The following is a 27,900-nucleotide window of genomic DNA, read 5'->3' as shown; positions in this document are numbered from 1 at the left end:
TCTCTGATTTGTCTAAAACTTCTGCCTTTCGTTTATCGGAAACTGCACTGCACCTGCACATGCACATCGTCCACATTCTCACTCAGATAGAATGTGGACTTGGACTGTGGACGATTCGTAGATTGCAGATACAGTTCACTAACATGGTACAATAAACTTTCGGCAGGTATGGCACGTAATATTCCAAAATCGTTCGCTTTCGCGCATGACGTAGTAAAGATCTTTCTTCACGCAATATTTGAACGTAGTTTTATAGGGGACTTTTTAATTATATTTTTTTAATATAATTTGGCTAATTTAATTATAGTAATTATAAAGAAATGATAAAGTTGTGTTATTTTATAATATGTAATAATAAAAAATATTTTGTAGCTAATTTAATTTTGTTGATTTTCGGGTAGTTATTTTACCGAGGTTTTGAAACTGATATTTTAGAAACTTGTTATTTTCTTAGCATAGATATCCATTATAAAACATTTTTTAATTATTATTTGTTTATTATACATACAGGTTGATCAAGTGGTACTCCAGAGTTCGATATTCCAATTGTTTAAAGATACAAAAAAAGGAATATCCTCATAAAAATGGGTTAAGTATAGCTACAAATTTTAAAATTATTTTCAAATACAGGGTATCCCACTTCTTAATTTGGTAATGATCACTTTATAATTTAAGTACTCAAAATTTGTAGCTATATAATAAACTAAACACAAAATCGAAATAAATAATTATAAAGTAAACTTTATTTAGATCGGATGAGCTAGCTGGCCATCGAATATGAGCACAGCGATGTCATGCAATATTACACAATGTATTATATGAAATCTTTTATAATTTTGACAGTTAAAATTATCTTGGTTTTGTTTAAATATACGTTCGAAGGAAAATTAAAAACTAGATAGATTTATTCATGTAAATTTCTACATTATTACATTCGTTAAACATAAACTATATAAAAATAAATAAAAACGAATACATAGTAAAATTTCCATTCATTATTCAACTAACATTCTTCTAACAATCATAGAGAATTACTACTCAATTCAGATATACATGAGACAGATATTCATCAACAGCGGTGAATAGCCTTTAACACTACGTTTAAATGATAACTGTTTATAATAAAGAATTCTGGGTCTTCGTTAATCTACAAAATGGAAGACATATCATCATCATCATTGGCTCTACAACCCATGGTGGATCTTGGCCTGTCCTAAAATTAGCTTCTACTCCTTCGCCTTGGTTTTCCAATTTCGTATTCTTAATTTAATTCTCTCTGTGGCCTAGCCATCTGTTTATTTTTATAGACCTACCCATACGAGGCTCAAATTATAGCTTCTACCGTCTCGAGGATTGTACGTCCAAAACAGCTTAACCGTTCTTAATCACTTTTTGTCATTGTCCATCTTTTTGACTAGTGAGGACGGGCTTGATTAGAGTTCTGTATATCAATATTTTTGTTTTTTTTGTGACTATGTTTGATGTTGTTTCTTTAATCCATAGTACTTTCTATTTGCTAGATATATACATCTGTTAATTTCTGCAGTTACTGCATCACTTTGGTTGATTTGTGAGCCTAGATAACTTTTTTACGAAATATATGTTCCAACCGTGATACCTTCGGGTTTTTCTAATGACAGTAGTAGGTAGCGAGTCCAATGGAAATTCGTTTTAGTACTAAGCACATTCTAGTTTGGTCCAAATGTCGAGCTGCCAAACACCCACCGATGATTATTTAACATTCATCGGATGTCTGGTGGATTTCTACTTCTATTATTGTATTTTAGGAAATAAAAAATAAATTTTTAAAGGAACTTTATTTCATAATACATTAATTTATTATTTTAATAATAATGAAATACCATAGGCTCAAGAGATCAACACAAAAGGATCACCTGAAATTTGTCACAATTAGTTAATTTGATATTAACACACCAATTCGCAAAACTTCCCAATAATTTCTGTAACCAAATACATACAATAATCAGAATGATATAGATCTAGAATAATTCGAAATAATTTTATGTCATGTGCATATGCCAAAGACTTCACAATCAGTCAATGATCTGATAGCATCATCAACAAAAGCTGCAAAGCGAATAGGTACCAAATTGGCATCTTGGACCACTCCAGAGGAAAGTATTCAGTTGAAGTAAAACCCTTCAGTTTGACACACAAAGATCAGTCTTGCATATAACTTTTCAATCAGTAAAGAAGTTTGCCACACACTCCAAAAAATTTCAGTTTATGCAATAAAAGGCAATGATCTACCCTTTCAAATTCTTTAGACAAGTCAGTATAAACGTACCCATCCGAGAAATTCCAATGCATTTATAATGTAATCAGGGTAATAACTAGTAGATTAGTAGAAGTTAAACAATCAGGCAGGAAACCATGCTGACCAGTATGAAGCTGGCTCTTCAGATTAACTGTCAAAAATTCAGTTACTGAACCCTCAAAAATTTTAGGAATAGCAAAAAGAATTGATGGAATAATAATAAGAAATATATGATTTATCACCCGATTTGTATATGAGCAAAGACTCTTAAATTGTCATAGAAAATTACTTTTGTTCAGAAATTTATCAAAATCAGCCACAGAGGTCTAATGTCACAAATTTTAATAGGTAAGGAGTGAATATGGTTGTGTGTGACTGACTATGGCTCTATGACTCCATTTGTATAGACAGCAAGAACAGGGATTGTGACGACTGTGTGTGAACAATTGATTGTGGCTCACTAAAACCAGAATCATTCAACTTCATGCAATATGGAATATTAAAATTATTTCTCTTACAATTAAACAAATTCTAAAAAGATATATTGTAATTTAGCGATTCCAATATAAATTTGGCTAAATAACATCAGGTATGCAGATGACACCATAGTATTTTCGGACAACCTAGAAAACCTGTAAGTCCTTATGAACAAAATCATGTATTCCGGTTAACAATATGGACTGAATATAAACGTAAAGAAGACAAAACTTATGATCATTAGCAAGAAAAAGATAGATAACACAACATCAACTAAACCCCTGTAGAAAGAGTGATGCACTACAATTACCTTGGCACCATAATTGAAAAATGGACCAACAACCAAGAGATAAGAGCACACATCAGAAAGGCTAGATCCACCTTCAACTGAATGGGGGGGGGGGACCTTCTTTAAGAGACACAAACCCTCGCTTGGCATGAAAGTGAGAATACTGCGATGTTACGTTTTTTCTGTCCTTTTTTATGGTGTTGAATTGTGGACCTTGATCGAAGATAAGTGCAGAAAATTGGAAGCATCTGAGATGTGGCTGTACCAGAGAATATTTAAAATTCCGTGGCTGACCGGGTCACAAATGAGGAGGTCCTCCGAAGAATGAAAAAGAACAAAGAGGTAGTGACCAGTGACCACCATCAAATCTGGAAAGTTAAAATACTTTGGATACATTATGTGAAATGAATCCATATATGCCCTCCTACAAGCCATCCTATGAGGAAAAATATTTGGAAAGCAAGGTCCAAGAAGAAGAACATCCTGGTTAAAGAACCTCAGAACCTGGTTCAACACAATATCTATGCAACTTTTCTGCACTGCTGCAAATCAAATAAAGATTAATGATGATGATCACCAACATTCGTCACAGCACATTAAGAAGAAGAAAACAAGCATTACTTTAAAATTTTTGAAATTTTTCTTTTGGTTTTTGTCTTACTGTCCTTTAAATTAAGATTCAATTCCTTAATTCTAAAATACATTCGTGACCTAAAAAAAAGTGTCTTTATTTTATCATCACAATCAACATCATTTGCTGATGTTAATAGCCTTTTTAAGAAATTCTTTCCAGGTTTAAGCCCATTTCCATGAATCTGGTTGAAAATTCTCTCCAGTTCAACTGTTTTTGTAACCATTTCTTCTGGTGGCTTTTTTAAACCTCCCTCGGAAACCTGGTCTGTCCATGTAAAATGGGAAGTATCCGTTGATAAAGGCAGTTTCAATTTATGGCAAATATATCCACTTAGGTGTTCTACAGCATCATATTTTAGCTGATCCAGCTCGGTAGTTGTAATGACTGGATCTGGAACATCAAATGGATCTGGACCATCAAATGATTCAGCCAAATCAGCTAAAAATTCTCCACTTAAAATAATTTCGCCTAAATTTTGGACAGGTCCCTCATTGACTGTATCGGTCTCTGTATTGCCTGCATCTGTTAAGGCTCCTTCATTTTTACCTAAAATATAATTTTTCATCCTGCACCTAAATTCTATAGGGTCAGGATGATCGTGTAGGCCACCTCGTCGTCTAATTGAGGAAAAAAAATTTTCAAGAACATCTTGATTTAAATTATACGTTAAAATATATTTTACATTAAACTTTTCCCTCATTTCTGCATATAAATTTTTTAGCGCAGTACTGGTCTGTATTATTCCTAAAACAAAGAATGATTGTGTTAAATATAGGAAAACAATTAATGGCAACATCACGCTTTTTTCTCAATAGTGCATTAAAAGAGAAATTTATTAGTTTATAAATTACAACTCACCCTTTTGGAAAGGCATCAGTGAATGTTTTCCTTTAACAGATAAATGGGCTATGGAATTACTCATTCTGTCAATTATGTCATACTGCACTTCAGGTTTTAGTCCAAAACCTTGCATGCGGTCTCTGCTGTCAGGGTAAGGCACTCTTACATTGAGGCAATCAAACCAGTCATTTACCTTAAAAGAAACAAGTTATATGAAAAGAAAATTAAAGTCGATTCCTCTTAAGTCAACAAAGAAAAACAGAAGAGACATTTTTACTTAAATGAAAAAGACAAGTGTGGTGAGCAAAAAAAAAACAAATCATCGGTATTATGTGTCTTATATAAAGCTAGAATTATTTAATTAATAAATGACTATTAAAAAATTATTGTTAAGTATTAACAATTGAAAATTTGAATAAGATATAACAATACGTATATTCTAGGGTGCTCGGTAAAAAGAGCATAAGTCAAAAATGGTCAAAATATTATTTTTTTTATACTTCTTTTACCGAGCTCCCTAGATGAGTTTGATTCTTGAACGGAGAAAAAAAAATATATATAGGTACAACCTTCTCAAAAATATGAGGGTTACAAAAAGAGACAGATATTAAAAAAAATTACCAATTTGAAAAAGTTGGCACACTCCATCCAGTTTTCTTTGTCAAAATAACCCAGAGTTCCACATCTGTTAATTGCTTGCGCAATGGTGTTCGAAAACAGTTTAGCAGCATACTTTACTTTTTGTCTTTGGGCTCCACTTACTTCTAACATTTCTCGTGTCAGTTTATATGTTATACGAAGATCTGACTGTGATGTTAATTGTAACAATTTAAATAGAATATCTTTATTGACCTCCTGCCCATTAATTATAAACCCATGATCCAAAAAATTGTTTCTTATCAATTTTAAGAGGTGCGGCGTATCACACAGTACATGTACTATGTGATTCGTTGGACCTGCAAAATAAGGTTCTTCTGGACTTATTTCAAGGCTATTGTGTAATCCCCTATTTCCTCCTCCTAGATCACTAACAATAGCCGATACATAAAAACCTGCATCTTCGACAATTTCAATGATTTTAAACAGAAGCTCTTTATCCATTTTTCTATCAAAATCAAAAAATATAGGTTGCTTCCATGAATCCAACAAACCTCTCAACATGGCAACCTGCACATAATTGTAGGGTTTCAAGAGCTCGTCATTAGCTTTGTCGAAGACATAGGCTCTTCGTACTTTCATTTCGTCGAATGACAGTACACAAACTTTCTGCCAATCTGTCAAGTCTGACCTCTTTATAATATTAATTACAGGTTTTATAACTCCCGGCATGATTTTAATTTTTCTTGTCCAAGTTCTCAACGTTGAAACAGCAGGCAAGGGATATCCTTTTTTTAATAGTAAACGGTAGGCTTTACTACCAGCTGAATATATTGTTATGGCTTGAGATATTTCTTCCACAGACCATACAGTACGGACTTTTGGATTTTGCAGACGTTTCAGTTGTATTGGTGTGAATAGTCTCTCTACTGCTGATTTAGTTTTAAGTAGTTCATTCACTTGTTGGTTTAAAAGTTTATTTTGTTCTCTCAAATGTATAAGTTCCAAAGCCTGATTGGTAGGATCAGTGTTTACCCTAAAAAATTAAGTGTATTAGCATTGTTTATATAGTAAAAGCTGGTCAACACAACACATAAATTTGTTTGATTCTAATTGAGATACATATTAAGAATAAAACAATATGAAAAAAAATTTTTAAGAAACGCTTTTCTTTAGTTTCTGGTGACTAAAATTAAAAATATAAAAAAAATCAACTAAAAAGCAAAAAATAAAAAAAAAAACTGAAAAAATCTAACACATTCGTTAAAGAAAAGCGTGGCGCGTCTTCATCGAATAAACGGTTTTTGCCCCATGCTTTTCTTTAACGAATGTTAGATTTTTTCAGTTTTTTTTTATTTTTTGCTTTTTAGTTGATCTTTTTTATAATATTTTTAATTTTAGTCACTCGAAACTAAAGAAAAGCGTTTCTTAAATTTTTTTTTTCATATTTTTTATTTTTTACTTTTAGTCTTACACTTTTTAAACATTAAAATATATCGTCATGTTTATTAAAATATGTATAAAACATATAATGTACTAACATGAAAAGTAGTCGGAATCGGCAAAAAATTTTAAACTTTATTGTTTATTTATGAAGCATAACATAAACAATTAACGTAAAAAGTGAAATTATGTATAGTTCATATCATTAGCTACAATCCGTCAAAGTTTCAAGTTTTTACATTGTAAAAAACAAGAGAATTTAAGCATTTTCCATTAAAATCGTTTTTTTATTTAAACAGTTAATAAACATAAAAAAATTTTTATTGATTATTCGTGTATTGTTCCCGTGAATGCTATTGTCTGCAAATTTTCATTCATTTGCATTGGATAAAAGGCAGTCAAATTAACATCTAAAGATTTGACGCAAACTATTGAACTAAATAAAAGCGTTTAAAAATATGGAATTAAGAGAAATATGGAAGAATAGATTTAGAAATTGAATTAATGATATCATGCCATTATAATATGTATAATGTAGAGCTTAGAGTACTAAATATATTCTTTCATATATTTATTTTTCTTAATATGTGTGCAAGTTTGTGTGTTATGAATAGGGTGGTATACAACTTTGTGTATATGCATTTTGCATATTTTAGTTAATGTGTCACATTGCAATCCTGACAGAAATGGTGGTGAATGTTTCAATTATTAGAATCAAACAAATTTACCCATTGCGTTGACCAACTATTACTATATAAACACTGGTATTAGTGTGCATATTTTTTTAAATAAATTTTAGAAAACAGTCTAGTTGCAACTGGAAAAAACAAACAACATACCCTATTGAATTAGATGTAGATGGTACATCTTTAATATCTGCTTGGCTACAGTGTTCTTCCTGAACTCGAACTTGGAGTTGGCTGAAAAAATAACACATATTTTTTTATTAAGACTAAAATGAGTAGTGAATTGATGTCAGCCACCATCATGCAGTGGGCTCTGATGCCTCTGCTGTGAGATGTTTTTATCATTTTATTAGAAAGATACCTAACATTCTTTTAGAATAATGTAAAACATGGTACCTACTAAAAAGAAAAATGTACTTTTTCTTTCTAGACAGAAGAATTTATTGGTTTTTTATATAAAATCTAATAATAAAATATAAAGATGTAGACTTACGTTGTTGACTCAGAAGTAGTCAGAAGTTGCTCAACAATCTTTTTGGACTCTCTATGTTCAGCTCTTTGTGCCCGTTTCTTTTGGATGGCTGAAAGGGTAGCTGATTTAGTTTTAGGTAGATACAGTGTAGGTACTGCCTCAGGTTTGAGTTTTGGACCCTTTTTGGATTCATAATTTAAAAGTTCCTGTTGTAGGTTTCTTTGGAAGTCTTCAGTTTTGAAATGTTTGGAACAAATTCTTGCAGTATTGCAATTAAAATTATCCTGTCTACAACAGGCTATTATCCACAATTTCCTGGCCACACTATCTTTAGGAAACGTATGAAACCTTAAAGTTTTATCTTTATTGTCACTATTGCAACAAGCAACTGCACAGCGCATTTTGAAATAGCAACAAACACCAAACACAAAAACAAACAAATACACGAAAGCAAAACTAGATACTAACGAGTAATGTTCTTAAAAAATTAGTCTATACAAACTATAACACATATACTATCCAAAAAAAGGAAAAAGATCGCTAAAAACGAAGTAATTATAAGAATTTTGCAAAATAATCCACTATATAATAGTAACTACCATTACAAATAATGGCTCACAGGGATCTTTGCTACGTCACACGCTTGACCTTGAACTGTCAAATGTCATGCGCAAAATTGTACCATGAAACTTTATTGTACCATGGTTCACTAATATCTATCATTGATCCTTTTCTTATTTCTATTTAAGGAATTTAACTAGAAAATTAGTACGTACGGACGGTACACGCAGTACACGTACGAAATACGATTTTCATAAATCATATTTTCACAATTTTTGTTTTGATTATTTTTTGTGGGCCGATCCCGGCGGTACTGCAATACCGGGCCAACCCGTGATAGAAGTGGAGCAAGCCCCTTAACCTTCCATCTATTTCCAAAAATCAGTTTAATATACTGGCCCCGCATGCGGGGCGTATCAGATATTAAGCTGATAAGAACAGATACTACACTTTGATCTTAGCCAGAGGCCGAGAAGCGATACCGGTTAATTTTCAGTCTATAGTATAACCCGACACTTTGCACTCTTACATCGACACACTAACAGTAGCGCCATCAATGAGAAAAAGCTTGAAATATTGCAACAATCCGCGTCGCTGTTTGGAAATGTATCATCCACAAATTATGCAACCAGAATTTGTTATAGACCTATCACAGAGGATGGACCAGTGATATATGGGAGAGAGGGACACATCACTGGGAGGGACTCAATTTTGAACTAAAATTTGCTGAATTGGAATGATAATTTGGATATACATTTAAAATCCAAAATGCCGATTAAAGTGTTATTAAATTACATGAATATCTATTTTCCAGAAAAATCGAAATTATTGAATAAAAATAAGGCAAGGCAAAAACGTGAACTGGTTCAATGATACTTTGAGAGCAATGCGTGGAAGACTTCAATTTATTTGTAGCAATAAATAGAAACGATCCCATTTTTGTACCTAAAAGTAAAATTATTGAATTTAGAAAATAGTACAGAAAAGCCATCAAACTTGCAAAAGTTGATGCAATGTGAGATGTCAGAGTGACAATCGATTGAAATAATGTAAATATGAAATTTCATTCAACCCCAAATTTTTATATCTCTTCCAAGTCTTATTTTGTATTCGAAGTAGAAATATATAAATTGATGTACATATATGTAAGTATATTTAGAGGATATCTAATCTCCTTTAGTATTAGTACCTTTTCAGTTATTTTGCATTGTATTCTCATTCCTATTCCTGTGGTTTTATTATTTTCATGAAATTTCGGTCGTTTATTTTTAATTTTTAAACAAATTCTTTATAAATAAGTTTTTAAATAAGACTTTATAAATATGACTAAAAATTTATATTTCGAATTTATATTGATTAGCAGATTAATAAATAGTGGTTCGAATTTATATTGATTAGTAGCGTTGATTGAAATATTTCAATCAACGTTATGAATAGTAGTTATTCGGTTATTCCTACAGAGTTCTATTAAATAACCTTGAGGTCGAACTTCCTATAATCGTCGGCTAGATGGCGCTATTTGGCGGAGGAAAAAATAAGGGGACAGAATTTGATTTCACTTGGCTGTACGGAAATTTAAAAAAAATCTCGTTTATGTTATATTTATTTATGATTTGATTTGTTAGATCTATTTATGAGTTGACAATCATTGTTGCTTCTTAGGTAGATGGAAGATTGGTGTTCTAAAAATTCATGTCGCCTATGATTTTGTTAGTGTATATGTTGATTCATATCATGTTAAATTGGCAAGTAGAGGTATGGCTCATCGATCTGTTATTAAACCTTATACGAATTTTATGGGCACCATAAGTTAGCAAAATATCCAGTAAGTCAAGTAAGTGCATCAAATATTTAAGTTTCTGACTCAAGTTTCAAGGTGTAATAGAAAATAAATATTATATGAATATTAGAATTCTTTTTACCTTTAATAATACTTTTAGAATACCTTTTTATAAATATGTTTATTATAACACATTTATAATAAGTGTATTTTGTTTGCTAAATGACTGTCTTTATATAAGTAAAATAAATAATATTTTGTGTTAATTTAATCAATTATTTTTAAAACTGTATTCTTCCCGCTATATGACCACTATTATAGGCCCTCTATTTGACAACTCGTCAGTGTTGCCACATCTAAAAGACGGTTATGGTTATAATTATATTCTGATGAGATTTGTTTTGCTTTATCCAAAAAGAAGAATTTAGTATGACTTAACCTAAAAATGACGTTTCGACCTAATTACCTTTTAAATAGATTTTTAAGTACAAAAACCCAAATAAAGCCAAAAATCTGTATCGTGGGGGCCGGAACCGCTGGATTTTACGCGGCGCAACATTTACTAAAGAAGCTAAACTCCCCCGAGATAGATATAATCGAAAAGCTACCCGTACCTTTTGGTTTGGTAAGGTAAATGGTACTGCGTTTTAACATCCGAATGTTTTTATAAACTAATTTTAGGTTTGGGGTTGCTCCAGATCATCCGGAAGTTAAAAATGTTATTAATACCTTCACGAAGGTAGCAGAGAGTCCAAATGTGAAGTTTTTGGGTAATCTTAGTTTGGGGAGCGATGTTACTCTAGATCAGCTGAGAAATGCGTATCATGTTGTACTCCTAGTAAGTATACCTTTTAATTAATGTTGATCTAGCGTATTTATATAGTTACACATTGTTTACATCTTTCTTCTTCGTTTTATATCATCATAAACATGTATTCCATCCATTGTTGGATGTAAGCCTCCCTTAGGTTTGTCCATTCATTTCTCTTCATTGTTTTTTTTGTATCCATTCGTAACCAACCCAGCCATTCATTTCGCACCCTCAGTAATATAAGGGCTCAACTCAAAATTTGTGTTAACTGATTTTAAATCATATGGGCACAAAATAAAATTCTCTACCGGTTAGCGTTAACAGAATGAGAAAAAGAACATGAATGATTCGGTAAATATATTTGTGCCTCTCTCTTACTCTCCCTGGTCACCTCTGGTTTTTACTGCTACAAGGGAGCAATCAATAACATGTCTTTGTATGAAGAAAATCCTGGTGAGTTTGTGTTTTAACATTGTGCATTATATAGGACAGTTTTTAGTTGAGCCGTTATATTAAGCAAAATAAATAAATTGGGTCTAATTCATAATAAATCGTTATTTTGCATAAACAATGACACTGCATTAATAATATAAGGGATCAAATTCAAACAGTTTTTTATTTCTGTTATGTTTTTTATACTATATGGGACTAACTTGAGAGTATTTTTTTCAATTACATGTAATTAATGGAATTTATTTATATTATTTTTTCTCATTGCTATCTATAGTGCAATTATCAAGTAACAAATCTGCCAAATTTACATTTATAACTTAAACTAGCTATAATACCCGGCTTCGCCCGGGAGTTGATATGAGATTACGCGGTAGTTGCAATAAAAAAATAAACTATGACGTAATAGTAAAAAAATTTATTGAAAACATTCGCTCATTTTTTACACTATTTGCTTATAAACAACGTTTTTCATTTTATTGTCTGGAGTATATATATATAGATTTTTCGGATTTCCTACCCTTGAGCAAGCTACATATAGCTGACCGTGAGAGAAGCAGGGTTCTTTGAGGTTAATGCCACAATATTTTAAAGTTTGTCCTTGCGCTTTGTTAATTGTAAAACTAAAAGCTAATTTAATTGAAAATTGCAATCTTTTAAATTTAAATGGCAATTCAGAAGAGATCAGTGGTATTCTAGGTATAAATACTGTTTGTCCTTTGTTCTTTCCAGAAATAAGTTCAGCTTCAATAATATTATTCGATAGCTGTTTTACGATCATCCTCGTTCCATTACATAGTTTTGGAGAGCTGAGATTTCTCAGTAGTATGATTGGAGATCCAATTTTCAGACGAAGGCAGTGTAATAGCATTCCTGGTACTTGTAAAGAGTTCAGAAATTCTGTGGGGAAGTTGACACTTTCCTCGCTGGATACCATCGTGTCCATCGATTTATATATTCTCTCTTCACCAGGTATTTTCTTTAGAATATTAAAATTGATATCGTCAACAACATTATTTTTAGTAGCCAAAATTGCTCTTTGAAATAACCACTCTACGTTGGTATAGTTCTGAACAAAATTTGGATAAATTTTGTTGATTAGATCGTTTTCAGTAGTGGCTATGTTACAGAAATCACTATTGAGTTCAATGAGGCCGGTCGTTTGGTTAGTAGGATATGTGTCTTCACCTATTTGTAAAAGTATTTTAGCAAAATGTGCTGTTGTTTCATCTTTTGATAATTCAACTCTCATGTTTTTTGTTAATTGCAGTATTTGTACTTGTGACCAGAGATGTGACTTTTTTAAGCATGCATTGATTTCGTCTGCTGGTGTTGACTTGGGAATAACTGGAAGTGTTTGTCGAAAATCTCCCGACAGTATGAGTAGAGCTCCTCCCATTATTTCAGAGTTTTTTCGCAATTCTTGTAATGTTCTGTCCATTGCTTCAAGTGATTTTTTATGGGCCATGGTGCATTCATCCCATAAGATAACTTTAGCTTGTTTTAGACATTGACCCCGTCTAGATTTTCCTGAGATTTTACATACCGGGAATTGTTGTTCTGCTATATTCAACGGTAGTTGTAAAGCAGAATGGGCAGTTCGTCCTCCTTCCATAAGTGTGGCTGCAATGCCGGATGATGCTAGTGCCAGTGCGATGTGTTTTTTAACACGTATTTCTGCCAGTATTAGATTTAGTAGAAACGTTTTACCGGTGCCTCCTGGTGCGTTTAAGTAAATAATTCCACCAGTGTTGTTAATTATCCGGTCCATTATAACGTCGTAAACTTTTTTTTGATTGTCATTGAGGAGTAGTTTGTTGTGAGCAATGTATTCAAGCAGTTCATTGACGTTGTAGCTTTTTTCCTTTGTAATTTCGTAGTTTAACACACTGAAAGCATTTCTTTGTGGTGCTGGCATTCCAAGTTCTACTAAAGCCTGGTTATTTATTGCTAAACATTTATCTTCTAAGCGAATGTATTTATCTTCTAAGCATATTCAAATTTATTTCTATTAGTGTTGGTCGAAGTAACACCGAAAGAAGTCATTTGAAAGCAGGAGTTATATGATCTTATATTTTGAAGAAAGTGTTTTGATTCTTGTGTTTCCCCGGTCATATAATGTAGAAATTCCTGTGGAGGTGCTTCCAGTGGTAGTAGTCGAATTTTTCCATTCATGCAACAGAGACCTGCTGTTTCTTTACTGAATTTTTTCGCGTGGCGAAATTGGCAAATGTTATCCATTTTTCCGATCACAACATGTTTATGATTGTAATATTTTTTCGTCGGTTCGTAGTGGAATGCTTCCTTTGTTAAATTATCTTTTAAAATTCTCGATTCTTCTATACTTTCGTTCTCTTTTCTTTCTTCATTTTTTGTGCTTCTCAGAGTTCTCATCCTAGTTCGTTGATTTTGTAAACGTGCTTCGCGCTCTTCTTCCGTTTCATTTCTTCTATGTTCTTTTTGTTTCCGCCGTTTCGCTGCAGAACTGGCAAGATCTCCTCCTTTTTTACGTCTAGGCATTGTATTCTGTAAAATATAAATTAAATAAACATTTTATAGACAAACAATTAAAAGAAAAAGAAAAACAACCATTAGAATTAATTAAAGACACTATTAATTATCTTTTCAAAAATAATTATTTTTCCAAAAATAATTATTTTTTCAAAAATAATTAATATAAATAATTAATAATCAAACTGAGAACTTCCTTTTTCTGAAGTCGGTTAAAAATACTTACATTTGATATTTCACAATAAAGGCTCACAGACGACTTTTTTCTTCTCGGCTTCAAAATCGAGAATTAATTAAACACACTATTAAAAATACTGACACGTGATACTTCAAAATAAATGCTCACAGATAACTTCTTTCAGTTCCTTTCGCAATCGCTTTTCAAATCGAACTAACTCTGGCGGGTGATACCGGGCCCTTATATATTCAGAGAGCTAGGCTCTAGCATATTCGGAAAAGTTCGAGAGTATTTTCTTTTACACATTCTAGAATGTACTCGACATTATCGTCCGCCGTAACAATAAGTTCTGCAGCTATAGCATAAGTAGTAAAGGCGCGAAATTTGAAAACTTAAATTTTTAAATATTTTCAGAATTAATAATTAATAATTTGAATAACTAAACTTATCTCGCTTCAACTCCAAAATATATATATGTATTATATATAATGATGATAATGATGTTAATACCGGAATATTTAAAAGTTTGGCGAAGGGGCAAAATTGGGAATATTTAAAAATTTGGTGGAGGAGCCAGGTCTAGGGCTAGCCAAGCTTGCTAGGAAAAGCCCTTATATCTTTAAAAATACGCCCTTTAAGTTAAAACGGGAACTTACTTGTTCGAGGGGGGATAAAGGGCTATTGCACTATATAAGTCCCTTTATCGTATCGGGAATCCTTTTTAAGTTTTATCGGCACACACATTTTATCAACTTAGTTTTATTATATATAATGATAATAAGCATGTTATTTGAAAAAATAGCTGTAATGTTGGAAAGCAGAATATTTAAATACGATTTCCCAAAAATCTACTTTTTTGAATTGTGCCTCTATATTACTGAGGGTGCGATTTGATGTCGTCAGTCCATCTGGCTTGTTCTTTGTTTTTGGACTATGTTGTTGTTAAAAGCCCAAGTTTCAGTTCCATATGTCAGAACCACCAATAAATATATATTGATTGAAAGTTTTTGCATTTAAAGTATTTGGTAAGAACATCTGTTTAAATTAGCCTTTAGGTTAAGCTTTGATAGTTTGATTTTTTGTCTTAAGTATATATTGTTATTGTCCAGAGTTATATCTAAAGATTCGTTTGTTAGTTATTTACTTTTTGCAAGATTTATTTTTAATCCTATTTCATTTGATGTAATATTTAGGTCTAATAACATTTCCTGCAGTTTTTCTGTCTTTTGGTATTAACACAACATCATCTGCAAATCTCAGATGGTTTTAGTTTTCACCATCTGCTGTCACTCCTTTATTTGCCCATTCTAAAGTAGAAGACACAGTTAGAATGCAGTATTGGTCTTATGACACGCAGCAATACCGCTCGTGTCGGCACAGTGGTAGATGCATGGTAGTTTGAGAATAGACTGAGAAATCACTGGTCCTGATGTGCCACTTGTGGCAAACCAGCAACGTGGTTGTTCTCCCGTAAGAAATACATTGTCCTATGCTATCTGCGCTGCATTCTAATTGTGGCTTTTAGTATAGAGTTTGGAACATATTATCTTCTATAGCTAAAGTAAATAGCTTGGGTGAAATAGAATCTCATTGTTTAACTCCTCTCTGTAGTTTTATCTTTTCTGTTTTTACTTGCTATATTGCATTGTCATTTATCCTGTTGCTACTGCTGTTGATGCCTTTTGCTTAAGGCATTAAGGATTGACCAAATTTATATAGAGTCAAATGCCTTCTCGTAATCTATCACAAACAAACTATCCATTTTGTTTATTAAACGTAATATAATTGTTTTCACAATCAACTTATTCAAGATGATAACAAGCTAAGGGTCTATAGTTTTCAAATTCATATTTATTTCCCTTTTTCAATAACAGTATTACCAAATACTATAGACTATAATACATCCAACTCCCACAGAAAACTGGCAGCACGTTGCTAGTAGCGCCTCTGCCGGTTGGAGTTGATAACTACATTTTCTCAATGTAAACATACAAATTTAATTTTGTTAATTTTTGGATAACTAGCTAAACATGGTGAATTGTGTTCGTATTTTTACACAAAATGTCTTATAAAAATAAGTTCGGTAAAATTGATTCTCAGTAAATACCAGGATGGCAACAAAATTAACTAAAAAATGTATTACTTTGCCCACATTCATCCCGATGAGAGTGTGTTTAGCTGCAATTTCTTTTTACAAGAAGGCCAACCCAAGACAGTATAGAAAATTTATTTTCTATTGTTAGGGTTTTAAGAATAATACACCTGATAAATAGTGTGAAATTTAAGTGTAACTTATAAAGGGAGCTTCAGATAAAATTAATGATGTATTTAAAAAGTATTTTCAAAATTATATACAAGAGAGTGTTGAAAATGTTAAATATAAATTAAAATTAAAATATTACTTACAAGAATCTCTCCAAAATGTATGTACAAATTGTCACAAACTTTTATAGATAAATATTCTAATGTTTTAATAATAGCATACGTAAATAAAATTAACGATAGTAAGAAGGAAAAATTATGTAAATTAAATGGTAACAATATAAGTGGTTTTCACCAGAATTGCGATACATAACATCTCAAAAGAGAAAAATGCATAAAACTTACAGTAAATCACAATTACATTCAGATTACCTAAGATTTTGTCAACTACGTACAGAATGCAAACGAGTCAGAGAAGTATGTTGGTCTCAGTATATATCTCATGTAAATAATGAGTTCAGAACTAATCCTAGGTACTTTTGGAAGTATGTGTGCTACCTAAAGTCGAATCACTCACTACCACACTCAATGCAGTATAATGAAGAGTTGGCAGAAAATGGCCAAGACATTGTGAACCTTTTTAAGGAATACTTTCAGACAGTCTACACTCCGGGAGACCAAAATAGTTCTGTGGATAATTTAGTTTTACCTGTAAATTGTTCACAAAATATTGACTTTGCAGACATTTCTATACAAGAAATTTATAATAAAATTTTGCGTTTACCTAGTAAAACTACATTAGGTCCTGATGGAATACCCAATATTCTACTTAAAAGGTGTATATGTACTCTTACAAAACCATTGCATGTTTTATATAATTTGTCCCTAACAACATCTGTTTTTCCTGATTACTGGAAAAATAGTTATATTATGCCTATTTACAAAAACGGAGATAAAAGCAATGTTAAGAACTATAGAAGTGTTTGCATACAGTCATCTATTCCCAAACTTTTTGACAGCTTGGTTTGTGGTCAGTTAAGTTGGTTATGTCGAAATTTAATAAATAAGAATCAGCATGGGTTTTTTTCGGGTCGATCTACTATTACCAATTTAGTTTTATATCAGAATAGATTAATAAATGCTATGGAAGACTTTAAACAAATTGATACAGTGTATACAGACTTTTCTAAAGCTTTTGATCGAGTTGACCATAGCATTTTCCTTAAGAGGCTCATCGATATTGGTTTTGGCATAACCACAGTCACCTGGATCAAGAGTTTTCTGTCTGGCCACCAGCAGAAGGTTAAGGTTGGATCCTTTCTGTCAAACTCTATTGCAGTTACATCGGGCGTTCCTCAGGGCGGGCACTGCTCGCCGATTTTCTTTGATCTGTTTGTGAATTCTATTTTCGACTGCTTTGAAAACAGTGATGGTTTAGCTTTTGCTGACGATTTTAAAATATCAAGGATAATTTCTAGTCCTTTAGACCAACACCTTCTGCAGGAAGACCTGGATAGATTGACACATTGGTGTACAGTAAACAAACTCAACCTAAATGTCTCAAAATGCTGTTACGTTAGTTTTTTCAAAGGTAATAGGAAGATCAATACTTCATATAAAATAAATAATGAAGATCTGAAATATGTTTCAAAAGTTAAAGATTTAGGAGTGATTTTTGACGAAAGTTTGAGTTTTGTTGAACACATTAATTACGTAACAGTTCAGTCTTCAAAAATGTTATGATTTATTTTGAGACACTGTAGTAATTTTTCAGTTGACACTGTAAGAGGAGTTTATTGTTCTTTGGTGCGATCTAAACTTGAATATGGCTCTATGGTATGGTCTCCATACCATGCAGTTCATAATATGACTGTTGAAAAAATACAACACAAATTTTTGAGGTTCTGTGCATTTAAATTAGGTGAAACTATTGTAGATCACGATTATTCATTAATAGAAAACAGTTTAAAACTTAATACACTGGAAAATAGACGTAATCAAGTAGGATTAGTATTTTTGTATAATTTAATAAATGGAAATTTAGATTGCTGTGATCTATTACAGTGTATTAATGTTGATATACAAACTAGAAATCGAAGAGGTGATTTTATAACATTTTATATTCCTTTCCATCGCACAAGTTATGGCCAAAATTCACCTATAGATCGTTACTGTAAACTTATAAATGACAAACACATTGAAATTTTTGATATATCTCTGAATATGTTCTAAGGTTACAAGTAACTACCTATTCTTACTCTAATATTTGTTATCTAATTATAATGTTGTTAAAGTATTATTAGTACATATTTAGCTCGTAAACTTATTATTGTTAATTGTATAACTTTTAATGGGGTAATCCCGTCAATAAATAAATAAAAATAAAAATAAAATTAAAGAAAATAACTCACTACTAAATTTGTATTTTGATTTAATCGTATATAACTTTCTTTTAAATGCATAGTTTGTCGTTATTAACTCATACCGCTAGATGCCGCTATTTTGTTTGCTGCCACAAAATTAATGGGAAATGTCAAGAGTTGTATGTATTATAGTTTATATAGTATTTGGTGTTACCTGTATTATGTAGCTTTGTATACAGGGTGTTTGGTAGGTACATGGAAATTTTTTAAGGGATAATAGGGGACGTCATTTGCAACATTTTTTGCTAATAATGTATCACTCAAACTGTTACGGTTTCTGAAATAAAGTTAAATTTGTCAATATTCGAAAATAAGGCTGCTCATCTATTTTATTTTTAAAAATAATTATCTAATCGAGATACTTCCCTGACATACAAAATGCCTTACGTATTACTTGCTCAGATTGCAAAAACCCTTCGTTGTTAATGCAACTCCAAACACAATTCGGATGTCAAAACGGTAAAACGCACCTTTCATATGCATACAATAACCATGTTTATAAACCACTTCATAGCAGGTAGATTGTTTGTTAACATAGCAGGTAGATTGTTTTTTGTTTGTTATGCGTTCGGAGAATGACGATAGCTGATGGAAATTGTATGCGAAGCGTAAGTGTTGTAGGTTTACATTTTTATTCCATTCGTAAAACAGGGAGGTAGTACGCCTAGATAATTTTTAAACGTGAAATAGACGGTTGTCGAATATTGACAAATTTAACTTTATTTCGGAAACCTTAACAGTTTGAACGATACATTATTAGCAAAAAATGTTGCAAATGGCGTCCCCTATTATCCCTTAAAAAATTTCCATCGACCTACCAAACACCCTGTATAATCTATTAAATAATAAATACTTCCTATGATCAACTTATTTTAGACATATGGAGCTGACGAAAGTAGAAAACTCAACATTCCTGGCGAAAGCTTAAAAAATGTAATAGAAGCTAGAAAAATTGTGGGGTGGTACAACGGTACACCCTGGGATAAAAATTTAGATATAGACCTCAGCGGCGAAACAGCCACCATTTTTGGACAGGGAAATGTTGCAATAGACGTGGCTAGAATCCTATTAAGTCCTGTGGATGATTTGAAGGTGAGAATACACATAATTGAAATAAAATTAAAAATTTGTGAAAAAAACAACTTTTGAAGCTTTTATTTGAGATAATTAACACATTCGTGGACACATCTTCATATGCATACAGTAATTTATAAGTGTCTGCATATGCAGTTTTGTCCGCGAATGGGTTAGGCAACAAATTAATATCACTTCCCTGATCTCTAGTGGCGATAAAAAACAATGTCGAGTGAACTTGTGCAATAAAACTGACACAAACATCTAATTTTACTCCTGTAAAGTGTTTTAAATTTGAAAAGTTTAGTCTTGTACAGCTGGTTCCTAAAAAAACTGATACAACTCTTAGTAAGATTTGATTATTTTGAGCAGTGTATTATGTATTACATTTATTATGACAGACAAATAATAAAATAAACAAACAAACAACTGATTACATATATTAATTCATAAATTGTATTGATTATTAAGGTCTAAATTTTGATATCATTTTGAATTCTTGCAGTTTTCGCATCTTCAAAAGGATTCTCTTCTAATCTCTCCAAAATCGTACAATTTTCATGAGCCGTAGATATTTTTGGTCTTCCAGAACCTTGCTTCCTTTTGAGAGTTTCTTGTTCTCTCCATCTTTTACTAATATTAGAAACTGTTGTTCTGCTTACGTTAAAATGGTTCTTTACGGCAGATAGTGACCAACCATCTTCTAATTTCGTTATGATTCTTACTTTTAGTTCTTTGCTAGCATGTGGAGCCATTTTTTGAGTTTGAATAGAATAAGTTATGAGAAAAAATTTAAGATTTGGCAGTGACAGTATGTAAAAGTATTTATCCTTCAAAATACACTGCTCAATTTTCTACAAAATACGCTGTAAGAGTCGTATCAGTTTTTTTAGGAACCAGCTGTACATGAACATATTCACACATTTTTCTTCTATCATAAAAACTATCTTAACATGTTACTTACAAATCAAGTATAATTTAATTATTTCTTTTAGAAAACAGACATAACCGAATATGCATTGGAATCTTTATCAAGGTCAAAAATAAAAACAGTTTACCTCGTTGGTCGCAGAGGACCTCTACAAGCTGCTTTTACCATAAAAGAACTGAGAGAAATGCTCAAACTGCCCAACTGTTCAACAATGTGGCGATCTAATGACTTTGCAGGAGTATCTGAGCACCTATCGAACCTATCAAGACCAAAAAAGCGAATTACAGAGCTCATGTTGAAATCCGTTAGCGAAAATACCATAGAAAGTGATAAAACGTTTAGACCTATATTCCATAGATCTCCGTTAGAGCTGACTGGAAGTGGTAGGGTTGATAAAGTTATACTAGGAATCAACAAACTGGACGGATCAGATATACTAACACAGACAGCTGTACCAACAGACCAAATAGAAGAATTAAAAACAGATTTAGCAGTTCCTAGCATAGGTTACAAGTCTATACAAGTAGACGATGGTATTCCGTTTGATTTTAAGAAAGGTGTAGTACAAAACAGTCGTTCCAAAGTTGATAGAGGCCTGTATGTATCAGGATGGTTAGGCACTGGTCCCACTGGAGTCATTTTAAGTACAATGGGCAATGCATTTGAAGTAGCAGATAAAATTGTTGACGATATCAACAAAGAAAACTTGGTAGATGTGTCAAAAGAAGGTTATGAACAGTTAAGCAAGATTATTAATGAAAAAAATATACAAACTGTTAGTTGGCAACAATGGGAGAAGATTGATAAATATGAACAAGATAAAGGTGGTAAGTTAGGTAAACCCAGAGAGAAGATTGTTGATATAAGGAAGATGTTGGCTGTTGCGGAAACTCCTTTATAATTTGTTAAAAATTGTAGATAACTATAAGACGAAGCAGAATGCAGTATTATTAATGCTTTTCTATATCAAAGACATAACATTTATTTTAAATATATTTTTATATAATTGAAAGATGTTTTATTGAATTTTGTAGTGATTTTTTTGTAGGAAAACATTTTTGTTGTTTTATTTGAACTGAAGCAAGCATGTATGGCTTATCCTCTTATCTCCAATACACACAGGGTGAGCAACAACATTGCCGATAATTCCATTAAGGTACAGAATGTCCAAAAATATTGTTTAGAAAAAATAATGTAGGCAATGATATTCTCCAGGCTTGGAAAATATATACAGAAATCTACAAGGTGATTAATAACTATCTGGTAGAGCAAACATACAATTTTTTAAATAGGACAAGTTATGATCATTTTTATTTTAATATTGCTATGAAATAAACACCTTGTATATGAAGAAGAAATAAACATATGTGTTCATTTTACATAATAAGCTAAACACTGTGTTCTAGTTTTCAAATTAAGTTTAACAGAAATCGTTGACAAATATTTGTATACAGGGTGAACTAAAAAAGAAAAATATATTCTTATGTTTTTAAATATACCTCATATTTTATTTTGCCAAAATATTGCATTTTTATAAAGCATTACATCACTCTTTCAGTGATATTTTTAGTTTCTTGAAATTTCGGGAATACATACTGAAATAACTTTTTTTGATATTCTCTGCCATAATGGAATTAATTATTGACAAAAAATGTCACACTAAAGACTCACTCTGTATGTACCTACTATTTGACTACATGAATCCTTATACATATTAATTATTTGTGTGAGTAAAGTTCATTTTACATTTTTTAGTGAGCCATTTGTGTGCATAGAACAACAAAAAAATCGTGGCTGATTATTTTTCGAACAAAGAGTCTTCTAAAGTGAATTTAGAGATAGAATAAATTATTTATTATTATTAATAGACTTCTCTTCTTTCTCTAAACTCCTCATGCCCCTCAGAGACGCCGGAGGATTTATTCATCATCTATCCATATCTTCCATTTCTTGAGATCCATTGCTAACTCTTTCATTTATTGATGTGTTTTTCCTTTTTCCTGTCCAATTTCTATAATCTGATCGATTCATTTTTTCCTTGACCTCCCTTTCCTTCTTTTACCATATCTTTTTGATTCCATCACCTGCTTTGGTAGTCTTCCCTGGTCCATTCTGTTAATGTGTTCATACCATTTTAATTTTCTTTTTTGGATCTTTGTTATTATCGATTCCTGTTTCAGTCTTTGTCTAATATCCTCATTTCTTATTCTGTCCACTTGTGTTTTTCCTGCTATTTTTCTCAACTGCATCTCCGTTGCGTTTATTGTACTGTCTATTTTTGCATTTTTTACCCATGTCTCACTTGCATATATTAAAGTTGGTACAGATATTGCATTGTATACCTTCAGTTTTATTTCTTTATCTATTTCATCCTTTCCAAATATTGTTTTATTTAGTGCATAGATCTTATTTGCTTTTATTTGGTATGAGATTTCTTGGTCTAGCTTTCTATCCTCTGGTATTATTACTCCCAGGTATTCAAACGTCGAGACTGTTTCTATTATTTCTTTTTGCACCTAAATATCGTTTGGTTTATTTCTTCCCTTCTCTTTTGGGTCTTCTTATGGTCTTCGTTTTCTTTACATTTACCTCCATTTTCAAATTTTCTATTTCTTCCACCCTACCTTTACCACTTTAAATCACATAACTACATTTTTCGACTCTTATATATTCGAATCTCGAGACTTTTTCAATTAGTTCATTGTTAATTACTATTTTGCATCATGTAATTTGCCTTGACACTACCAGGGATTTGGTCTTGGCTGTTGATATTTTCATGCTGTAATTCAAGCATGTAAAAAGCGTTCTTTGAATTTAATTTAAGGATTTTGATAGGAAGGGAACAAAATTTTAGAAAACAAAATTGTAAGTACCAACTTTTATTACAGATATAATTTTTTTGTACTCCTTACAAATATTTCTTAACAAACAATAAAACACTGAAAACGTTTGTTTTCTATACTTCCACAAAATTTATTACAAATGTGACTACAGCTGTTTCGACAGAGTGCCTTTAAGTCCAAGTAATGAAGCTTAAGATAGGACAAAACCTCTCAATTTTTACAGAATGGATCGATTTGCTTGAAAATTTGAGAATAAGTAGTCGATAGTCCAACGATCAAAATCTATATGATGCCGAAAGGCGCTTTTACCATGGGGGTGGTTGCCAAACAATCTAGGGGGGGGGAAATTTTTTATTATATTTTGACCACAAAAGTTGGTAAAATCATTCATTCGAAGCAAAAAACGTTCTATACATTTTTTGGATCAAATAAATAGTTTTCGATTTATTCGCTATCGAAAGTGTTAGTTTTATATCGAAAAATATCAATGTTTTTAATCAGGTTTCTGCTAATAACTCAAAAAGTTTTCGTTTTATCAAAACGACTTCAATTAACAAAAATGTAGGTACCTTTAGAAAAAAAAAACAAAACGGTTTTTTTTTTAATTTCTTTAAGACCAATAGTGATCGAGCTATACTTTATTATAGGCTGGCTATTCTTCGTCAAATGCTAAATATTGTAGTTTCAAAGTCAAAAGACGGATAAATTGTGCATTTTTCGAGGATAAGTTGTTGAATCTAATTTAAAGTACATATTTAAAAATATCTATCTTCAGAAATACAAAAAAAGTATCTGGCTCAAAAATTAAGTGACTACTTATAATGAAAACAATGCCATTCCTTATTTTTTTCAGCGAAAAAGTGATAGGAAAGAACCTCCTAATCACCACCCTAATTAAAACTAGTCATTGACCTTATTTGGATTTATTTATTTGTGTATTATTAATAGGTTCTAGAAGCTTGACCGGCTTAGAATGATTAGTTTTTATACAAATGGAGTTAAAAGCGAATAACGAATTTTTGTAGTTTGGTAAAAAATGCCCTTTTCTTCAGAATAGAAAGATTAGCATCAGAGATACGAAAAAAATGTTTCAATATGAAATTGTAGCTTATTTAGTTCCCAAGAACTTGGTTTGCAAAAATCTTTTCTGCGGCAAAAATTGAGTGAGCTATTGACAATTAAAACTTGTAATAACGTGCATAAACCACCTTTATTAACCCTTTCAAAGTCACCTCTTTTGCGACTGAGGTTTTTAAAAGGATTTAATATTAATAACCTTATAGATCTTGTAAAAATCTACAAAATTATTTTTTACCAAACTTTCTAAGATAAAAAATAAAAAAATTGCGCTTAAAAAATCAATATATTTTTTTGAAAGAAAAAAAAATGGAGAAATCCAATAATTGGAATCACAATAATGTAAGTTAGCGGTGTTTTTAGTCATTGGCCTTATTCAGTCTTCTTTATTTATGTAATATTAATAGATTCTAGAAATTTTGCTGGCTTAAAATGATTAGTTTTTAAAAAACTTGAGTTAAAAGCGAATAACAAATTTATGTAGTGTGGTAAAAAAATGTCATTTTCTTAAGAATAGAAAGATTAAGTATAAGAGATACGAAAAAATTTTTCAATGTGAAATTGTAGGTTATTTAATTCCCAAGAACTTGGTTTCAAATTTTTTTTTTCTACGGCAACAATTGAGTGAATTGTAAATGAGTACCTATATATTATAACATTGATTTTTTCGATATAAAACTAACGCTTTCGATAGCGAATAAATCGGAAACTATTAATTTTATCAAAAAAATGTATAGAACATTTTTTGGTTAGAATAAACGTATTTATTAACTTTTGCGTTCAAAATATAATAAAAAATTTCCACCCCCGAGATGGGGGGCAACCACCCCCATGGTAAAAGCGCCTTTCGGCAGTACATAGATTTTGATGCTTGGAGTATCCACTACCTATTCTCAAATTTTCAAGCAAATCGATCCATTCTGTAAAAATTGCGAGGTGAAAAGCTACGGTTCCTGGACTATTTCTCAAGTGATTTAGTTTACTATGTGTTTGCCTTTTTAAAGTTCTCCCACTCCTCAACCTCTTCAGTTAAAGACTTTAAAAAGGCAAACCCATAGTAATCTAAATCACTTGAGGAAGGCACTCTGCCGAAACAGCTGTAGTGACATAGTTGTAATAAATTTTGTGGAAGTATAGAAAACAAACGTTTTCAGTGTTTTATTGTTAGATAAAATGAACTTCCATCAATTATTTCTTAACTGCAAACTCTCTCACTGAAATTCGATTTTTTTGCATGAACCTTCGAATACTTGAACTAGCTGGAAAGGGATAATTTAGAACTTTAGTTAAATAATTATAGAACCTTCCGTTACTCAAATGCATTATAGTATGACCTACTGCAAAATCATCTTCAGACCAAACTGCTCTTCTATTAAGAGATATTAACTTTCGGTGCTGATTTTCGGAGAACACCTTCGAAAGTGCTTTGTCTGACAACACTTGGCTATCTTGTGCTCTTAACACGTATAAAGTTTTTTCGTGTTCATTCAAAATTTTCTTTTTTAGTCGTATATCTGCTTCAGCCAATTCGATTTTCTTCTGTATAGCATCATTAGATTCTTGCCAAAGTTGTAAATTTTTAATGGTTTTGTTTTTCTCTTTTTCTAGTTGTGGTTTATTGTATTTAATCGATATGTTTTCTACAATTGGAGGCTGCTGGAGGATAGCAGCTGGAGGTAAGTTGAGTGTTGGTAAAGCATCAGGATCCAGGATTTTTACTATATATGTTAAAGCTCCTACGTCATTTATTTCAGTTAAATATGCATTGTCATCAAAGTGGTTTGAACAAATGGCAACTAGAAAAAATAATGTGACTATGTAATATAATCTAGGTATAGAACAATAAATGCTGAATACTTCGTATATGCTTCTTTTCGTGAGCATTTTTCAGTGCGTCACAAATGATAGAAAAAGGTAAGTCCGTGATAATATACATTTTAGTGACATGACATTTTAGTTAAATCTGACAGTTGTCACATTTTATTTGCAATTTGGCATAAAATCAAATCAATTGTGTTTATTGCGTTTATAAAATGGTATTTTCTTTGATTTGTATAGTCTTATAAATTGTACAGATTATATTCGTAGATATATTATATAATTAGTAAATAATTTTTTTTCGATTATAGCGCCATCTATTGACAACTAGAATAAATGTTATAAATGTCACCGACGAAATGTAATCACCGACGTGCGTTTTTTTCTGTCACACACAATTTAATGCGTTAGAAAGAAATCGAAAAACTGTGACGCACTGAAAGATCCTCATGAGAAAAAGCATAACAAATTTAACAGGTTAAGTGCCAGACTTTTTCCGAAAACTCCAAATATTGTAACTTTAAAAAGGGAGTAAACCCTGTAGTTGGCTGTACCTATACCTTCAATATAACAACGTGGAATGAAGTAAACACTTCTGTTGTATGTAGGCATATGAACTTATTAAAAATCCTTAAAATTTATCCACAAGGGAGTGGAAGTACAAAACGTTTTCGGTCAAACTGACCGTCATCAGTGTAAACGTCCAGTGTACAAGTAATTGTAACTATCCACTTCAATAGGTATTAAAAACCTCTAAATTACATTATTGTTACATTCTATATTAAAAAGTGGTCGACATTAAGTCGATGTCTTAAGATTTTACAGATCACATGTGAATGTATTTCATCCTTGCTCGAAAATTGCACAAGGTAAGTACTTGTGTTCAAGTGAGAGGTTACCAACCAACTCTCTTAGTTGATTAGTAACCTCTCACTTGAACACAAGTACTTACCTTGTGCAATTTTCGAGCAAAAATGAAATACATTTACATGTGATCTGTAAAATCTTAAGACATCGACTTGATGTCGACCACTTTTTAATATAGAATGTAACAATAATGTAACTTAGAGGTTTTTATATCTATTGAAGTGGCTAGTTACAATTACTTGTACACTGGACGTTTACACTGATGATGGTCAGTTTGACCGAAAACGTTTTGTACTTCCACTCCCTTGTGGATAAATTTTAACGATTTCTAATAAATGCATATGCCTACATACAACAGAAGTGTTTAGGGGGCATCCATAAACTACGTCGTTGAGAAGAGGGAGGGGGGGGCTTGCTTATTTCGACGAAATACGACAGGGGGTGGGGGGTATGAGTACACATTCGACGTCGTTTAATATATTGGTATATTTAAATTTGTCGCTATTGCCTCTATAAATATATTTTTTTATTAGCTTTTAGCAGCAATTAAGTATCAGATATTCATATAAAAACGTATTTAAAATTAAATTGAAAATAAAACAAAACGTTTACGGATAAATACACCTTTGTTAAAATTAAAAAGAATTCTGTTATAGTA

The 27,900-nt window shown here is 31.6% G+C and overlaps 2 protein-coding genes and 1 non-coding gene across 3 annotated transcripts in view; 1 reads left to right on the top strand and 2 right to left on the bottom strand.

Moving 5' to 3' along the window:
* Nucleotides 1-8,565: 8,565 nt before the first annotated feature.
* LOC114333972 (U2 spliceosomal RNA) lies at nt 8,566-8,757 on the bottom strand. Its single transcript, XR_003653041.1, has one exon. It is a non-coding gene; the product is annotated as a U2 spliceosomal RNA (small nuclear RNA).
* A 1,713-nt stretch (nt 8,758-10,470) lies between these two features.
* LOC114333461 (NADPH:adrenodoxin oxidoreductase, mitochondrial) lies at nt 10,471-21,649 on the top strand. Its single transcript, XM_028283343.1, has 4 exons — nt 10,471-10,687; nt 10,739-10,895; nt 19,509-19,724; nt 20,702-21,649. Exons 1-4 carry the CDS (start codon nt 10,503-10,505, stop codon nt 21,536-21,538), a joined length of 1,395 nt encoding a protein of 464 aa, XP_028139144.1. The 5' UTR covers nt 10,471-10,502; the 3' UTR covers nt 21,539-21,649.
* Nucleotides 21,650-23,500: 1,851 nt separating this feature from the next.
* Nucleotides 23,501-27,900, bottom strand: part of LOC114333470 (uncharacterized) — a 35,975-nt gene continuing 31,575 nt past the window's right edge. Inside the window, exon 4 of the mRNA XM_028283361.2 lies at nt 23,501-26,353. Within this exon, the coding sequence (XP_028139162.1) occupies nt 25,746-26,353 (608 nt within the window). The 3' untranslated portion in view covers nt 23,501-25,745. The remainder of the gene's footprint in view (nt 26,354-27,900) is intronic.

This window comes from Diabrotica virgifera, chromosome 5, assembly GCF_917563875.1.
Source record: "Diabrotica virgifera virgifera chromosome 5, PGI_DIABVI_V3a".
NCBI classification, from domain to species: domain Eukaryota; kingdom Metazoa; phylum Arthropoda; class Insecta; order Coleoptera; family Chrysomelidae; genus Diabrotica; species Diabrotica virgifera.
The sequence above is the reverse complement of the archived record's forward strand: the minus strand, read 5'-3'. Positions and strand labels throughout refer to the sequence as shown.

Coding starts and splice junctions, on each gene's coding strand:
- LOC114333461 (XM_028283343.1), top strand. CDS start 10,503: ATGACGTTTCGACCTAATTACCTTTTAAATAGATTTTTAAGTACAAAA. Junction 10,688..10,738: donor GTACCTTTTGGTTTGGTAAG/GTAAATGGTACT, acceptor AACTAATTTTAG/GTTTGGGGTTGCTCCAGATC. Junction 10,896..19,508: donor CGTATCATGTTGTACTCCTA/GTAAGTATACCT, acceptor AACTTATTTTAG/ACATATGGAGCTGACGAAAG.